The sequence below is a fragment of the Argiope bruennichi genome, chromosome 2 (genome assembly GCF_947563725.1).
Source record: "Argiope bruennichi chromosome 2, qqArgBrue1.1, whole genome shotgun sequence".
NCBI lineage: Eukaryota > Metazoa > Arthropoda > Arachnida > Araneae > Araneidae > Argiope > Argiope bruennichi.
In genome coordinates, this window is record NC_079152.1 from 96,435,239 (window position 1) to 96,453,353 (window position 18,115).

The 18,115-nt window shown below is 29.3% G+C and overlaps 1 protein-coding gene across 2 annotated transcripts in view; it reads right to left on the reverse strand.

The window, feature by feature from the left end:
- The window catches only part of LOC129991496 (furin-like protease 1, isoforms 1/1-X/2), a 277,744-nt gene that overhangs the window by 79,379 nt on the left and 180,250 nt on the right, over positions 1-18,115 (reverse strand). For both annotated transcript variants that reach the window (XM_056098235.1, XM_056098236.1), the window contains exon 3: positions 16,905-17,033. In XM_056098235.1, the coding sequence (XP_055954210.1) occupies positions 16,905-17,033 (129 nt within the window). The remainder of the gene's footprint in view (positions 1-16,904; positions 17,034-18,115) is intronic.

Here is an 18,115-nt window from a genome sequence, read left to right on the forward strand (position 1 = left end):
GTCTGGCCATTCGAATGCACGTTGACACAATAACTACAGTCCGTCTGGCCATTCGAATGTACGTTAACACAATAACTACAGTCTGTCTGGCCATTCGAATGCACGTTGACACAATAACTACAGTCCGTCTGGCCATTCGAATGTACGTTAACACAATAACTACAGTCTGTCTGGCCATTCGAATGTACGTTGACACAATAACTACAGTCCGTCTGGCTATTGGAATGCACTTTAAAACAATTACACTTTGTCTGTCTGGCTATTCGAATGCACGTTGACACAATAAGTACTGTCTGCCTTGCTATTCAAATGTACGTTAACACAATAACTACTGCCTGTTTGGCTATTGGAATGTACTTTAATACAATAAATGCTGTCTGTCTTGTTATTCGAATATACGTTAACACAATAGCTACAACACGCAGAGAATTAGATATATAAAATTATATTCACATATTTAATATCATCAGTGTAGTTATATATAAAAATTTGAACCAAATCCAACATAGGGATGAGCGGCCATTGGTTTGTACTTTCAGAAACATGTAAATGCGATAACACAAAAAAGCAATGATTTAAAGATATCAAATTCGGTATGTGGAAAAAAAAATCCATTTTTGAGTAACCATGCTTACAAACACGTGGATAGACAAATAGATTTCTCTGTATTTAACATAAATCTATAGCTTTGGAATGAAAACTACATACCAAATTTTATTCTTACATTTATTTCAATTTAGGAATTAGTGTTCACATTCAAACAGATATAATTCCAAAAGTGGATCTTCTCACTTAAAATTAACTTGAAAATAGAAATTTATCGAAATGTCGACGTTGAATTTTTTAATAATTAAAATAATATTAATAGATTCTTTTTGCGCGTTCCTTATACGAAAAAATTAAAAGAAATAAAGAATTTGAAATATCTAGATATTGACTCCAAAAATAAGAATACTCATTATTTAAAAAAAAAATCAAAAGTCATTATTGACATTGACAAAACTGATAAATACAGATATGTAAAAATAGATGTTTGGATATTAATTATTAAAAATTCCGAAATTTATTAAAATTTGTTTTCTTTTTTGGAAGAGGAAATGTGCATCAAAATTCAACGTGACTATTGAAAATTGGGTCAAAGAATACTTAAATAATGAGAATCACACATGATAGTTTTCACATGCGAAGAAAATGCTTTTTAATCATTTTTCATAGTAGTCTAAAAGAAAGACAAGAATATAATAGGCAAATATATTCTCGCCATTCTGTAACAGAAAGCGTAGGGAAAAATTTATAAATAAAATAAACGGATTCCATAAACATTTTCCCCTTGTATAAAGAATGCAGCGTGTTTACTTTTTATTGTGTTTACAATGTTTTCCAAGATAAGACTTGAAGGAAACAAAAGAAAGTAGTGTAATTTCGAGATGGCCCGCAATGCAGTTTCGTGACAAGTTTTACATAATACAAACAATAAAAAAATTTTAAGTTTGAAGAATTTGAGAGATGTAAGCAGATTATCACAGCAGCATTGATGTTTGCTTTTCGTTCATAAAATAGAATTTATTATATGAACTACATTTCTTTTTTTTTTCAAGAATCTTATTATTAATAAGTATTTGTTTTATAATTACTTCATTAATAAATGACAATAATTTATTATAAAAGACTTATATATTATGACGTATTAAATTTAAAAAGCATTAAATTCTTTTAGACTTTTTATCAAATAAAACATTTCGTCTTTTCTTGATGGTAATTTCAGAATTTCTTTTTTTAATCTTTTGAAATATTCGTTATAACGCAAAATGTTTTACTTTTTCCATGAGGAGTATACTCGTCAAAAACAGTTTATCCAAATATTTAATTAAGTGGAGGTTTTTTTAACATTAAAACTTTGGTTCGAAATTTTTGAATAAATAAATAATTGAATAAATACATTTTGAATATTCAAAAAATAATTATAATTTTAACAACTGCTTTTACTGAAATTTTAATGTTTGCTCCGATTTCTTTTGACGATGCTACAGAGAGACATCAATTTCAGGATTAAAAAAATGATTTCAACAAAACACCGCCATTTAAGCAGACTGATGAACATTCAAACAGTCGGGATCAGAAACCCTCCCGCTGGTTTAGTGCCGAAATTCGGAGAGTGGATTCCTAGATCAGATATCGTCCTCTTTATTCGACAACTGCTCAAAATTATGAAGCCCCTCGCAAAATCGCTCTAGTGTTGCTTCGAAATGGGAAGTTAATGCAGTTAAACTAAACATGAAACTGTTTAGATTTAAAATAAATATAATAAAGAATTCATTTCAAATGTTTTATTTAAAAAAAATATTTTTCTATCTCTGAATATTGCTGTTCAGTTCTATCTCATAGTTTTAAGAGTAAAAATATGCTATTCCTCTGTTAGCTTAAAAATTCACTTTCTTATTCTAGTGCATTCAATTTTTTTTAATCGGTCGCAAATCTTCTCTGGGGCAATAAAAAATTATGGCAGATATAAGGTTGCAAACATAAAATTGAATGTTGAATAATTTTACTTTATTATATTCATATATTTTTATTCAAACATTTCATTTAGGCAAATACATAAAAGCTTAATTAAATTTTCAACATTTCCAATTTTATATTAAAAAGCAAATTATAAGAGAAAGCGCAGACCCCCGATTATGGAAATGTATCTATAAAATGGACAAAACAAATATAAGGCTTCTAAAATAGAACTGGCTTAATACCCATAATAATTTGATGCTTAAAAATGCATTGCTAGCAGAATCATTAAAACCTAGTCTGTAAATAAAAGATTTACTCAAATTAAGCAAAACTATTATCTTCGATGCATACACTGGTTATCAGAGACAACTAGCATCAAATAAAACATGAAATATACCTCAGATAAATGAAAATCAATAGATGCTGTTGTCTTTCTGAAAGATGAAAGGCAAAGGAAGTCTGACAAAGTATTGTTACTCAGGTTTCTATTTTGATCCAAAAAGAAAGCCCATATTCCCAGATAAAGGGGGAGGGAAAACGTCCATCGTCAATACAAAGGATAAAGAGAAAAAACATACTTTTCTTTAACAGAATAAATGTATGCTTTCTATCAGTTATACAATACCAATATGCTTTCTATCAGTTATACAATACCAATATGCTTTCTATCAGTTATACAATACCAATATGCTTTCTATCAGTTATACAATACCAATATGCTTTCTATCAGTTATACAATACCAATATGCTTTCTATCAGTTATGCAATACCAATATGCTTTCTATCAGTTATGCAATACCAATATGCTTTCTATCAGTTATACAATACCAATATGCTTTCTATCAGTTATACAATACCAATATGCTTTCTATCAGTTATACAATACCAATATGCTTTCTATCAGTTATACAATACCAATATGCTTTCTATCAGTTATACAATACCAATATGCTTTCTATCAGTTATACAATCTTGAAATCATAACGTAATAGGAACACAATGGATTGAAATGATTTATTTGTTCCAAACACATAAATATTACTTTACTACGAAAATTGCAGCAAGATGAGTTTTACAGAAAGCAACAACGTGTATAAATATTTTTGATTTTTCAAAATTTTTGAATAAAGACAAACTTCTGTAGGCTATTAATGACTCTACATCATAATGCTTTGAAATCATCTCATAATTTATTTAAATCGTAATATATATATATATAAAATTTCTCGGTATTTTACAGCTCTGTCAAAAATCTTAAAACAAATGACATGAATCATCTATATAAATAATGATCCAGTTTAACTTATAAATCATTGCAACTAAAAGCATTATTTTCTAAAAATCAATGCATTTTTTTTAATGAATTTATTTGTCAAACAGTGCTTTTCTAATACAATATCAGGAAAGAACAAATTCAATAATTGATACATGATTCCTGAGAAATTCTTTATATAAAGCCTTTTAATAGCCCTTTTAAAGTCTGTTCTTAAATTGTGATAATAATGTAATTTTCTACTTTAACAGTGAATAAAAACAATAAAATTCAAAATAGGAAAAATTTTCAAAAACAGTTCACAATATTGGGAAATTTTTACCACGAATATTAGACAAAAAGATATATAATTGGTGAACTTTCTCCATTCGTTTTTCCTATATATTATATAATTGTAACTGAAGCAATACAATATGAATTTCTGCTTAATTTTGTAGTACAGCAAACACATTAGATGCATATTGGACCACTTTCCATTTACTGATTGGGTTCAAAATTTGATGAATTTCAGTGTAAAAATGTACAAAATTTGATAAATTTCAGTGAGTGTACAAAATTTGATAAATTTTATTTGTAAATTCAGTGTAAACCATATACCAATTTTTTTTTGTTTGTTTATGATGTGTTAGTGCTATTGTGTGCTGAAATGCATGGATTAATAAAACAAGCTCACATTCTATCGGTAGATGAATTTTATCCATCCAATTCGTTACAATTCTGAGTTTTCATGTTCACCAGCATAGCAATAGATTGGACGACTGATTTCACGTACACAAATTGCTTTCAAAATTTAATAGAAATTACAACTTTTTGGTTTAAAGATTACAAACTAAATTGCCTCCTAATATTTTAGATTTTTATGTTATCTTGTTTACAGAAAGGCAAATATAAATACAAAAAAAAAGTCGATTAAAAATGTTCTAAATATGAAAGCACATAAAAATATCGAGATCAAAATATCTATGAAGATCAAAGATTGATGCAACTCAGCCTGATTTTCATTTTTTTTATAACTTTCATGCGTTTTATATAATTTACCCTCTCATTAATAAATCCATCTCTCTATCATGATTTCTATGCTGATACTGTATACTTCTGTAAATAAAGAAATTAAAAAAACAGCTGAAATTAATGCAAGGAAAAACAGGCTAACAGAACTATATATAGCTTTCTGAAATAGACTGACAAGTAGAGGACAAAGAAGCGCGTTTACCAAAGAAATACGTCCACAACAGCTGGTTTCATGGTGGCAAGATGTACAGAATAAAGATAAGAAGAAATATATGAAACGCATAAAAATAATAAAACGTAAAAAGTAAGTTGAATTATTACAACTTTTAATCACCATTATTTTTCCTTAAATACATCGGACGAGACAATATACGAGTAGGAGAATTCTTCACTCGACATTCTTGTATGCTTACACATTACAGCGCCTTGTGCACTTGGCAATTTAGAAAATATATCGTATATAACATAATATAACAATATATCGTATCAGTGTTTTTTTATCTGACCAACTGGCTCAAAACTTAATATAGCTCTACAGTTTATATCAAAAGATAATGCACCACCTTTCATTCATTTGGTTTATTGCATTTTTGTCTTATCGCTTTTACATATTCAGGAATAGACAGATAGATGACCATTCAACCTGTTATCGGATTTAATAGGTAATATATACAGATATTCAATACTAATAACAAAGCCAGATGCCAAATTTTATCTGCCTGACTACTTCACTTTTGAATTAATACACTGAAATGTGCACAGACATCTTGACAAAAGTGATCAATATATGTTAGAAATCTTCAATATTAGTACTAAGACTGTATATAACAAATTTCACTCATTAAGCTTACTATATTTTCAAGTTATTGTGGTCACACTCAGACATATAATTCCTAAAATGGTGTTTTCCAATTCGAATAGTTCTAAAATATAAAGACTTTATAAAATAACGAGTCCAAATCTATAAACAATTAAATTTTTTCAGATACATTTCGTAAATAAGAAAGTAAAAATCGATTAAAATAACTAATGAAAAACATCGAAATAGCATCGTTAAATTGAACTTGAACATCCATCCATTACAATTTCAGAAATGTCAACTCCCAAGCGACGCGGGAAAAGAAGCAAAATTTATCTCTCGAATTTCTCAATAAAGCTGAGCAACAAATCCCCCAATTTAAACAGTGATTTCCCTGCGCTTTTCGCATTTCACTCAAACTCAACATAATTCGATTAAATCGTATCCTCATTTAAGTAACGCGTAAGTTGTCACATAAAATGGAACAAAGTCAAATTAAACGTATCCCTTTGATTTATTTCCTCCGTTGTGCAAGTGCTAAGTAACAGAGAAGGACACTTCCTTAAAGAATCATTAACGGGCTGGTGGTTTTAAGGGGCACCCAGCCCTTAGATAGATGTCGTCCAAAAGAGTAATTAGCGACGGGGCTGTCTCTTTTCTCCGAAGAAAAGCCAGGGCTCCTAATTTGGCGAATTTAGCCAGCACTGGGGATTTACTCTGTGCATAAATCATTTCGCAACTCCTCGTTATTGACAGCAGTTAAATAAGTGAGTGCATCCCGCCGAGCAGTTGTCAACAAAGAGCAGTTGTTTTGTCATGGAGGAAGAAATGACTGTTATTCTTTGTGACGTGTTTCTGTCGCAAAAATGACAGCTGGGTGATATTTTCCCTTCTGGAGTATTTGCCAAGCAGCAGAAAATCTTGTCTTATCTGTTTTAAGGATAATACTTTGAATTTGGACTTGAAGGAAATTCAAAATGTCTCCGGTAGTAATTTTTGAATGGAAAGGATTTTAAACAAAGGATATTTTGAAAGGATTAAAAAAATTGTTTCCTTTAATGTAAAAAAAGAATTAAAAAAAAGTTTCGGGATAAAAAGAATGATGACATTTTTACCCAAATATCTGCTATTCATATTTTGCTTAATTTTTTTGCTATGTTTTTTTTTCTTTTTTGTTTCTTTTATTTAATAAATTCAGTTCATATAATTGGACAATCCCCCTTTTTATTATTAATGATAAAAAGGAATTTTTTTAAAATTAATTTGAATAAAAATTCGCAATTTTTATTCAAATTAATTGTGAATTAGAATTTTGATTTTCGTGAATTGAAATTTGTCAAGTAAATTCTTTTCCGGGTTTTTTTTTCTGTAAAATTTCGCAGAGATTTAATGATTACTTCTAAGTGTCAGAATCGTAGCCTTCCAAATTTAAAGTTCCAAACGATCAAATATTCATAATGAATTCATATTCTTGACGTACTTCAAATCTGATTTCATGGATGTTTCAGAATACCTAATGAAAAGATACACCTTCCTTCACCGGATACGGGCAAAGTAGATAATTGGATAAGGACACCACACATTTAGAGGGCCCGAAATCCTGACAATTCTTTAGTGGTATTTTCAAAGTTATGTAATCTTGTGCTTTCATTTAATTATAACCAGCAACTCTCAAATTAAGATTTTAATTCCTCTTCCTCCGCATAAAATTATGGATCATAGGTGAAGTTGCCTTCTCAAGCATTAGCGAACAATAGTGAATCTATGCTTTTACTGAATCTATCGTACGACAATGTATTTTGAAAGCCGTTTTTGCCAACCGAATAAAACCAAAATTTGCAAGGGGACTAAAGAAGTAATCACAGGATTACGTTAATTTCATTGATTTAAGTCATTTCGTGTAAGTTATTGCGTTTACATGCATGCGAAATTACAGACTGATAGATGGCCAACCCTTTGACATATTTGGTTCAAAATTTGATAAGAATCTATATTTCAAGTGCTAAACTTGTGATCGATACATATATTATAACTGCTAATGCTAATTCAGATGCAAAAATTGCAAATTCAGATGCTAAAATTGTTCATTCAGATGCTAAAATTGCTCATTCAGATGCTAAAATTGCTCATTCAGATGCTACAATTGTTCATTCAGATGCTAAAATTGCTCATTCAGATGCTAAAATTGCTAAATTGCTAATTCAATACATTAATGTTTTATCTTACTTTTATTATACTTAATTACCATAATGTAAAATTACTTTCAGAAAATGGCTTCTGAAAGCAAAATAAAATAGTTTTCCCCATTCATTGGATAAACTTTAAAATAGCAGAAAAAGGCTATAAAAATTTACTAACAGTTTTATGATTGCAGACTTATACCAACTATTTCAAATGATTGAATAATAAACTGGAAACCATTAATACAAACTACTAGATACTAGTTAAAATCACAAGCATAAAAACCTCGTCGAGATGCATTAAAGAGGAATTTAAGCTCTTTCACCGTTATCGCAGCTTTTAAAAACTTACGAGTCTTTAAGCAAACGTTAAAATACATTTACTTTATTTTAAGAAACACTTAAATCTTATTTTTATTTTTGGTGAAAATGGAACTCGATACAGACCACCTACGTGTTAAAATACGTGTTAAATCCGTGTTAATACCTACCCACCTACGTGTTAAATATTTTTAAAACATCAGGTTAAAAAAATGAATTTGGATAGAAAATTTTGTATCGAAAAAATGTCGAAAATATTTAAAACACATGCAATGATAGAATAAAACGCTATAAATAGATGAAGTTAAACAAAGAGATTAAAATGTTTGTTTAAATCAATTTCATAAAATTGGTTGATTTAAATAAACATCTCTCCCCCTCTCCTCATTACTTGTTTAACATTTTTATTAATTTATACTTCAGTGATTCAACTCGAATTTCATTCTTAAAAGTAACTATAAATATTTTTGAAGCTATTTTTACTTTTTTGGTTATTAGAATTAATGTTACTATTAATTATACTCTAAAAATTTATAATTTTCATAAAGTCGAATTTTAAAGAGTGTTCTCAAAATTTATTTTATTTGATGATTATATTTCATTATAATTTGACATCCCTAATATTGACGATATTATTTGAAATGATATTTAAAATGAATATCATGTTTATAAAAGAAATTCTGTTTAAACTATTTAACTTAGTTTTCCATAGTATAAGGCAGATAGTGTTCTCATTTGACTACATTCACTATAACGTAGTCAAGAAAGAGCCATAGGTGTTATTTAAAATGAATATCATGTTTATAAAAGAAATTCTGTTTAAACTATTTAACTTAGTTTTCCATAGTATAAGGCAGATAGTGTTCTCATTTGACTACATTCACTATAACGTAGTCAAGAAAGAGCCATAGGTGTTATTTAAAATGAATATCATGTTTATAAAAGAAATTCTGTTTAAACTATTTAACTTAGTTTTCCATAGTATAAGGCAGATAGTGTTCTCATTTGACTACATTCACTATAACGTAGTCAAGAAAGAGCCATAGGTGTTATTTAAAAATCGGGTGTAAAAATAACTATAACATAGACTCCAGTCCGAAATTGACAAAAACATTTCTAGACTTTTTACATTTATTTATACAAAAATTCAGAGAAAAAATACATATATTAAACTTACTCAGAAGAAGAAAAAAAACTTTTTTTAAAAGTTGATACTGTTTTCTATGCATCCATGAGAACTTAAAATAATTGTATAATGTAAACGGCTAAAATCGCAGACCATCTTGAGACAAATATATAATGCTTTTAAATGAATTCAAATATCATTCATTTTTAACCCCTTAAATGGTTTGGATGAATTAAATTCGTAAATGAAATATTGTATTTTAAAACTAATAACAGAAGCAAGTTTTTCATATTGACATATTAGACGATTAAGGTTAAATGGAATGAATGCATAACTTAATGGAATGAATAATTTTAATGGCCTTAATGAGAAATAACATGAAGATTTTAGTTGTTTGATGGCTTCAATAATAAAAGGTTTTATGTTCGAATCTTATTATTCTTAAAGATTCGCCATGAGTCTGGGATTAAAATCCAATGCATTATCACTAATGTAAAAAGATTTGGTGACATCATTTGATTGTCTGTGACAAAATCACAAGGTACATTTCACTTAGGAACGAGGCTTCCCCGAGAATGATGGGGAAGATTTGTGAAATGTCGAGAGATATTTTTGATAAAATTCAGAAGAAACTGGGATGATGGGTCTGTGCTCTGGCTTATTTGCGGCGTAGTTTTATTTGATACTTTTTTGTGTGTAATTATTCTCGTACGGCTTCTAGTTGTTGTTTTTTGTGCAGGATTACAATTGTTAAAACTTTTTGTGTGTTTCTGCCCATATTCTTGATTTACTTTTTTATGTCTTTGTCATTTATAGGTCTGCTTGTATTTTCACTTTCTATTTATGTCTTTCTATCTATGTTATTTACTTTGTATATTATTATTACTGAAATAATCGGTATTATTATTACTCACTTTGTATATTATTATTACTGGTATTTTTGGTATTATTATTACTCACTTTGTATATTATTATTACTGGTATTATTGGTATTATTATTACTCACTTTGTATTATTATTACTGGTAGTAATTATATTATTATTACTCACTTTGTATATTATTATTACTGGTATTATTATTACTCACTTTGTGTAAGGAGTTAATTTGGTGCTTTAAATATTTGTAAGTTTTTGATATCGCTGTACAGTATACTATAACCTCTGTACTTTGAACATTGTGATATAATTTTTTATATTTATATGTGTTACTGCTTTATTTATTTAATTTTCAATTTACGTCTCTTGACTCCAGAATTGCATTGTTTATTGTTTAAGAATTTTATTTCAGTTAAATGGACTATAATATATACTCTTAATTACCGCCCATATTCTGGCGATGATTGTAAGCTTTTCAATAAATAAATAATGAATGTAATGGGTGTAAGACCTCGGTGGCCTTCAAAGTCTTATACCCATCCGGGTAGACTTGTCGTCGTGGGGCAGACCAAGACCAAAGTGCATCTCAAAAGACGCATTGTTGCGTTAAAATGGAACATTAATAAAGCTGAACTACATGAGGACATACTATCAAAATCGAAAGAGTCGTGTAATTAAAGAGAAAGAAAATTGAATTGCACAGGAGTGAAAAACTTTTAGCGCTTAAGGAAGAATTAGATTTATCGCCCCCCCCCCTTTCTTTTGAGCATGGAAGTCGCTTTAGAACAGCTTTTACACACACATTTCTGAACGGCTCACCGATAAGTAGATTTAGAAATAAAAGCGAAAAAAAAAAAGTAGAAGGGACAACAGATATTTATAGGAACATTAAGGCGGCAGTTTTTGGCCTTAACCTACAGATCACAATCGTGTACCCTATTTCCTAGATTACTTTTTCCTTTCACAAAAATGCAGTGCTCATGAGGATAATGTCGATTTGGTGAACCATTTTTGGCGACACTGTCGCAGCATTTCCCGAGTAACCCTGAGAGATAAAGGAATGCGGCGCAAGAGCCGCTATCTCAGTCACGGCTCGGTTCTCTGGGTCTGAAAAGCAATCTCGGCCGATATAGCGAGGAATGAACGTCGCAAGAATTCCGACAAACAGAACAAAAGGAATCTAAGGAGGAAATAAATTCTATTTCAGCAGATCGATCATACAAATGCATATTTTCTTGGGTCCTTCCGAATATTAGAGTGCTTATGCCTTTATTCGATAAGAATTTCAGAACATTCTATTAAATGCCTTTTATAATTCAGAGAAGGGTTTATCAACGAAATACCAATCTTGTTCAGAAATGTATATTTTACTCTATGTCTTAAAAAGTATTCTAAAGTTAACGCAAGATTTGAATTTGCCACCATTCGTGCATGAAAGTGTTGGCAACCCTATTGAAAAGCCATTTGACAGCTGATAGTTTTAGTTTTTTTTAATAGGGTTGCCAACACTTTAATGCACGAATTGTGGCAAATTCAAATATTGCTTTAATTTTGAGATATCCTTTTAAAGTTCTTTTAGGACATGATTTAATTAAATGAATATCATATTTTGAAACTGCGCTATGGTCGATTTAATTTTAGTGTATTTTATTAGTTTAGACAATTTTTATTTTTAATAACTAATAATAATTTTCCTATTTAGAAGCAATCTGTGCTATTATCGATGAGTCTAGAACCATGGGCAGATGACAAAGACGATAACTGAGACAGCACTTCCCTTTAAAAGAACATTTAGATCGCAATAGCAGGTTTCGCATGTATTAGGCCTACATTTAGATCTCTAAGGAGATCTTCATAAACTTGGAGATACTTCTTAGTCCCAAAGTCGAGATATTACCACCAAGCTAATAAAAGACAGGTCTAATTGAGAATAGACCTTGTTCAGTGGACAAGGAAAGCACTTGAGCTATTCTCCAAATTTCTAAATCAAATAAGTGGAAGGAGGGTAAAGCCCCCCCCCAAATAGATTAAATGTATGCCATGCATATATTACGTAGAATTTAATAGAATCTTGTTTATTTATATGAGTGAATGAAAAAATTCCAGATGTTCCAGAAATTCCAGAGCCTTCTGAAATTTGCAGGATCATTGAAAAGCAGTACTATTCACGAATTTTCCAAAATAGTTCTTTTCTCGCTTCTTTCGAGAACTTTCAAATTTAAAAAAAAAACAAAAAACACATACACTTCTTTTCTTAATTATTACAAGATGCCAAATGTAACGGTTCATTGAGCAAAGATAAAAGATAAAATGCATTTTCAGACGGTTACGAGAAGAGAAATTGATAAAAAGGCAACCACTCGAATGTCTATAATTTGTAATAATTAATGTGCTTTGAACAAGTAAAGAAACTACAACGTGATATATAATACGTTTTTCTATTAGCATTACCTCCATGTTAATGTTTTTTTTGTTATATTATTTCTTTAATTATTAGATAAATATAGCAGCTGGATTACAATAGCTGGTTAACAATTGTTGAAAATACTTTGCCTCTTCAAATAATAATAAATCAGAATAGCTGCAAAACGTTCTCACATTTTTTTTTAAATTTTATTTGTGAAGTATATCAGAATATAACTAAATACATTTGATCAATGGGACATTCAAAAGTAACAAAGCAGATAGCTTTTTAGATACACCGTTTTCTGGATCTATATTACTCTTATTATTACAAAACTTTTAAAATACATGAATATAAAAATGCTAAATTAAGAGAGATCTCTATTATCTCCTAAAAATCTACTTGACAAACATTATTATTCTCTCCATACTTGATAGCTGTGATTTTCTATCCAGAATAGCATCCTATTGTCACAATTTCTTAATCATTATACATGCATGCTTTCTCTTTCAGAGCAGCATTCATAGGACGTCCTATTGTCACAATTGTTGAATCATTATACATGCATGCTTTCTCTTTCAGAGCAGCATTCATAGGACGTCCTATTGTCACAATTGTTGAATCATTATACATGCATGCTTTCTCTTTCAGAGCAGCATTCATAGGACGTCCTATTGTCACAATTGTTGAATCATTATACATGCATGCTTTCTCTTTCAGAGCAGCATTCATAGGACGTCCTATTGTCACAATTGTTGAATCATTATACATGCATGCTTTCTTTTTCAGAGCAGCATTCATAGGACGTCCTATTGTCACAATTGTTTAATCATTATACATGCATGCTTTCTCTTTCAGAGCAGCATTCATAGGACGGAGCAAGAATTTATTCTGAATATCTTGTATTCCAACATAGCATTTATGGAGGGTGCTTGCAAATTTAAGATTCATATATTTGTCACCGCTAAAATGCAGAAATCAATTAATCTGCAGATTAGATAACTAATCTGCACGTTAACTAGGATAACTCGTTAAAGTGCGGAAAATCGTTTCATTCTAAAATTACCTAGGTAACCAGCAAATTACGCAGATAAACTGTACATCATCTACTAGACACTCGTTATTCTTCAATACAATATGCCAAAATATTCTTCGGCATGGACAAACTTTTTCACACTATCTCGTGCATCTGACAAGGGATCAATGAGTTTTTCACAGTCAACATATCATATCTTTGATTTATTCGATGATCTCGAGATTTTCCTTGGAAACTTATTCGCTTTATGTCTTGAAATATGAGATCATTCTTTCGTTTTGTCATTAAAACACTATTATATTTTGAACTTTCGCTAATGATAATTGCGAAGAAGCTTTTCTTTATTTTACTCACCAATTCAGTGTTTGCTAATATACTTGGAGTTAAATCTTCTCCAAAATTACTTTTTTCTGCTGTGGTTTTTATAAAATGCATTAAAAAAATCGCAGCGGAAATTCCCGGGCTAACAGGCGGAAGAGAATTTGAAAACAGAATTAGCTATGCTATGCACTGGCAACCGACGCAAATTATGAGAAATAAAAGCACCCTGCGACGATCAGACACGCTGAAGGAAACAAACTAAAAGTAGAGGATGAGATTAAAAGAACTACGGAAATGAAATAAATAACTTTTAAAACTTAATAAACTTTTGAATTTTAACGATAGGGAAGCCGCAAATGTTCACATTACTTTCGATTTCGCACTTTAAAGGAGGAATCTGTAGATTTACTCGGTAACCTGCACATTAACGACTTTCGAGCTTTAACGGTAACATACTCAAACAATAGATAATAGAATATTTTAAATTTCATGAAAGCTGAGAGACATTAAAATTTGATGAGAGAAATTTTTCTAATTATTATCGAATATGCACATGTACAATTATTCTGAAACTTTTACATTTATTATTAAGATTTTATTTTCATCTCTTTTTGTTAAATTTATATCCAGAAAAATCAAATTAATGAAGTAATAATCAATTTTTTAACATAAATGCCAACAAGAATTTGGGATACAAAAATCAATTTCACCAAATATTTATTTAATGAAGAAATATTAAATAAAGCATTAGTTTTCCTGAAAAAAATAACTGCTCTTATCTTTTCCCGAAGATAAAATTAGATATGAAATTCGAGCAGCGGAGAAACTAGAATAATTGAGTTACTTCCGTTTGAAAAGAGTTCTCTGAAATTGCTATTTACTCTAATGTCTGCGCTCTGGAATCTGATTTTATTTGCTTCAAAATTTTTAAGAATATTGATTTTTGAGATATCCTAGCGTTGCACACTGTCTTTCTAATGAAATGAAGCTCATTACAAGAAAGAAATTTTGTGAGGGAAAAAGCTCATTTTACTTGCCATTATTTGCATTCAATTCAAACTTTAATTTATAAAGCGAAAATTAGTTTCATTTAGTTTAAAATGCGTTTGTGATAGAACAACGTACCTTCATTAAAAATAAGTAGTATCGTTTGTACATTCTCATTGTTTTAAATTAAATTTTCAGTTATGTGACAGAAAAACAAGTAGACAATGCTTGTAAAAAAGAAAATAATTGTTTCCTTTTAAGTTACTTCAAACTAGAAGGGTTTCATTCTTATTATTGGTGCAAAACATTCAATAAAAAAAATTAACTAAATGAAATAGACGTTTCTGTACAACATAATACGATATGTGAAGAAATTGAATTCTCCTTAAAAGAAGAAAATTATACTTTTACGTTTGAATATTTTTTAATCTGAGATGAAATAATAAAAATTAAATGTTTTTAAGAAAGCATATATTTATTAATATACTAAAATACAGATTTTTTTTCAAAAAGATCAAAGCATAAATCGAAAGTTGAAGTTATACTTTATATATATTACGAAATATATTTATTATAATAATGTATATATTTTAATACGTTAAGAAATATAGTTTGATTTTCATTATGTATTTTAATTTTCATAAATATTAAAAAAAATCTTCCTTTAATGTAATTTAAATTCTCTGATTAAAATGTTTCCCATAGCTTTTTCAACCCATAACAATTATTGCTTTCACCACAAAATGTTTCATTACTTTGATAAAAATGTGCTTTGTAAAATCCTTTTTTACTTTTATTTTTCATCACCTTTTAATCTTTAATATACTTTATAGTTCATTATCATAATTATTACTAAATCATTAATTAATTATTTTCAATCATGTGGCCTTTTTAAAAAAATCTCAGCATGTAAAGGAGTTTTGTGCTTTAAAAATATTAAAGCAATGTCTTATGATTCACAACAGACAAATGACGATTTTCAGAAATCTAACAGTTAGTTAATCTAACAGTTAAAAAATCGGTTACATTTCTTTGCACATGTGAAAGGAGTAAAGTTCAATAAAGAATGTTAAAAAGAGGCCCGATGTAATTTATTGATACACTAAACCAGAGTGAACAATATTAAGGAAAAAATACTTTCAAATTAAAAGTTTAACATTATTTAATTTTATGTTTTGATTTCGAATTCGATTTCTTAAATAAAATTATTCTGAAAAATTAATTAAGAAAATTCTTTGTTATACCAAAGAGCAATCGTTCAGATAATATAGAGTTCGGAAGATAGTATAGGGGGTAATTCGGAACATCAAATATTCAGATCGGTGAATTCAGTACGCACCTGTAAAGTCTCAACGATCTGGGAATCATGTATTTTTTAAAGCTTTCTAGAAGAAAATAAACAATACTTTCCCGCTTTTTTTAAGGGGGGGGGGGTGCCAGCTCAGGTGTCATCCTCGTCATCTGACCGTGGTTCAAAATTACGAGGTCCGTCCCAAAATAGCCCTTGTATTGCTTGAAACGGGACGTTAATATAACTAAACTAAACTTCATTTTATATGTGATTGAGTTTTCTAAAAACTGAGCTATTGTGGACCAAAACATTATCTTATCATCATCTTGATATTATTACTTTACTGCCTTATTTATTATTATCTATATTATTACTTTTTACATCACAAAAGTGTCAAGATTGTCATTTTCTTAACAAATAAAGATAGAAATTATAAGAAATCATTAAAATTCCAATGTTTAGTCATGATTTTCAAATACATAATCATAAACATTTAAATAAATATACGAAAAGAATTTCTAGGAGCTCATAATCTTTTCTACAACGTTTTTCTGCACATAGCAACTTAGGTTTGTTGTTTATTTTCAGATATCATAAAATATTTGCTCTAAAATCGCAAAGCAAAAAAAAGACAGGATCTAATTTAAATTCATTGCACAAACCTATGAACACTCACATATTTTGATTCTAACAAAATACTTCTCCTTGATAAATCATAAGAAATAGCGTTTGCCTTCATTGTACTAAAAAAAAACAAATAGCGATTAAGTAACTTACCAAATACCACATCTGAGGCCATCTTGGATCATTCAAACTGATTTTGGGCCCGCTTTCCGCTGGATCACTGATTTCTAAAAAATCTCGTTTCACTCTCCGCTTTAGTTCTTGCTGAGAAAACCACTTAACCTTAAAAAATAAAAAGGAAGAATAAGAACACATTTTTTCACATACTATTTATGCAATTAAAACTAAATATTAACTGCTAAATCGAAATATAACCATAATTTCCGTCACCTAAAGGCTACTATTTTAATAATATTTAATGAAAAAATATTTATAAATGTTTTAAATACCGCAATATGTATTCGGAAGTTTTATAGGGACCTCGAACCGTGAATCACGATACACTGCAGGATCAGCGAAAAATTTTAATAGATTGTGACAAGAATTTAAATATATGCAGGGAGATCGGTAAAGTCCTTTTTAACCCTTGAAATTCGAAACGGCATCTTGTATGGCTAGAAAGTAATAAAGTGACTAAGCTGAATTTATTGCGACAGGTTATAGCGTACTAAGCGGCGAGATGAGGAAGTACAAAATATAACTTAAAAAATAAAGGAGATCGGTCAAAAAGTCCAGTAAGAAAAATATACGCAATACCATAATAAAAACTAAGGGAAAAGTTTTTTGTAACTATTTGTAAAATTAGCCGATATATTTGTGATTAAAATGGTAAACTTATTGTGATAGGAAAAAAGGGTTCATCCTAAAACTGAAAAATATATCCTCAGATTCCCCTCCCCAGAGACCACTTTTCAGATTTTTTTAAAATTATTTTTAATTACTTTCTTTGTTGCTTAAATTGATTAACTCAGAAAAATTATATGATAATAAAAAAAAACCTAAAAATACATTTCTCAGTAACCTGTCTCAATAAAGTTACTAACGTATACGTGTGTAACGTGTATAGGAACTTTACTATACGTACACGTTATTTCCCTTGCTATACGAAACGCCGTTTTGAATTTAAAGAGTTGATCACCCTATGTATTTATGTCTCCATATTTTCTGCAAATGTGATTTTGATTAAAAATCGTCATCAAGACATACATTATAAGCATTTTCTTTTCGTAAAATTGAATCGAATAATAAACAGTTTTTTCTGCAGAAAAGTTCTTTTTTTTCCCTCATAAAATCTCTTTCGGAAAAAAACATGAGCTGTTCGTTTATGAAAAAAATTCCATCCACCGAAGATGCTGTAATTCGTT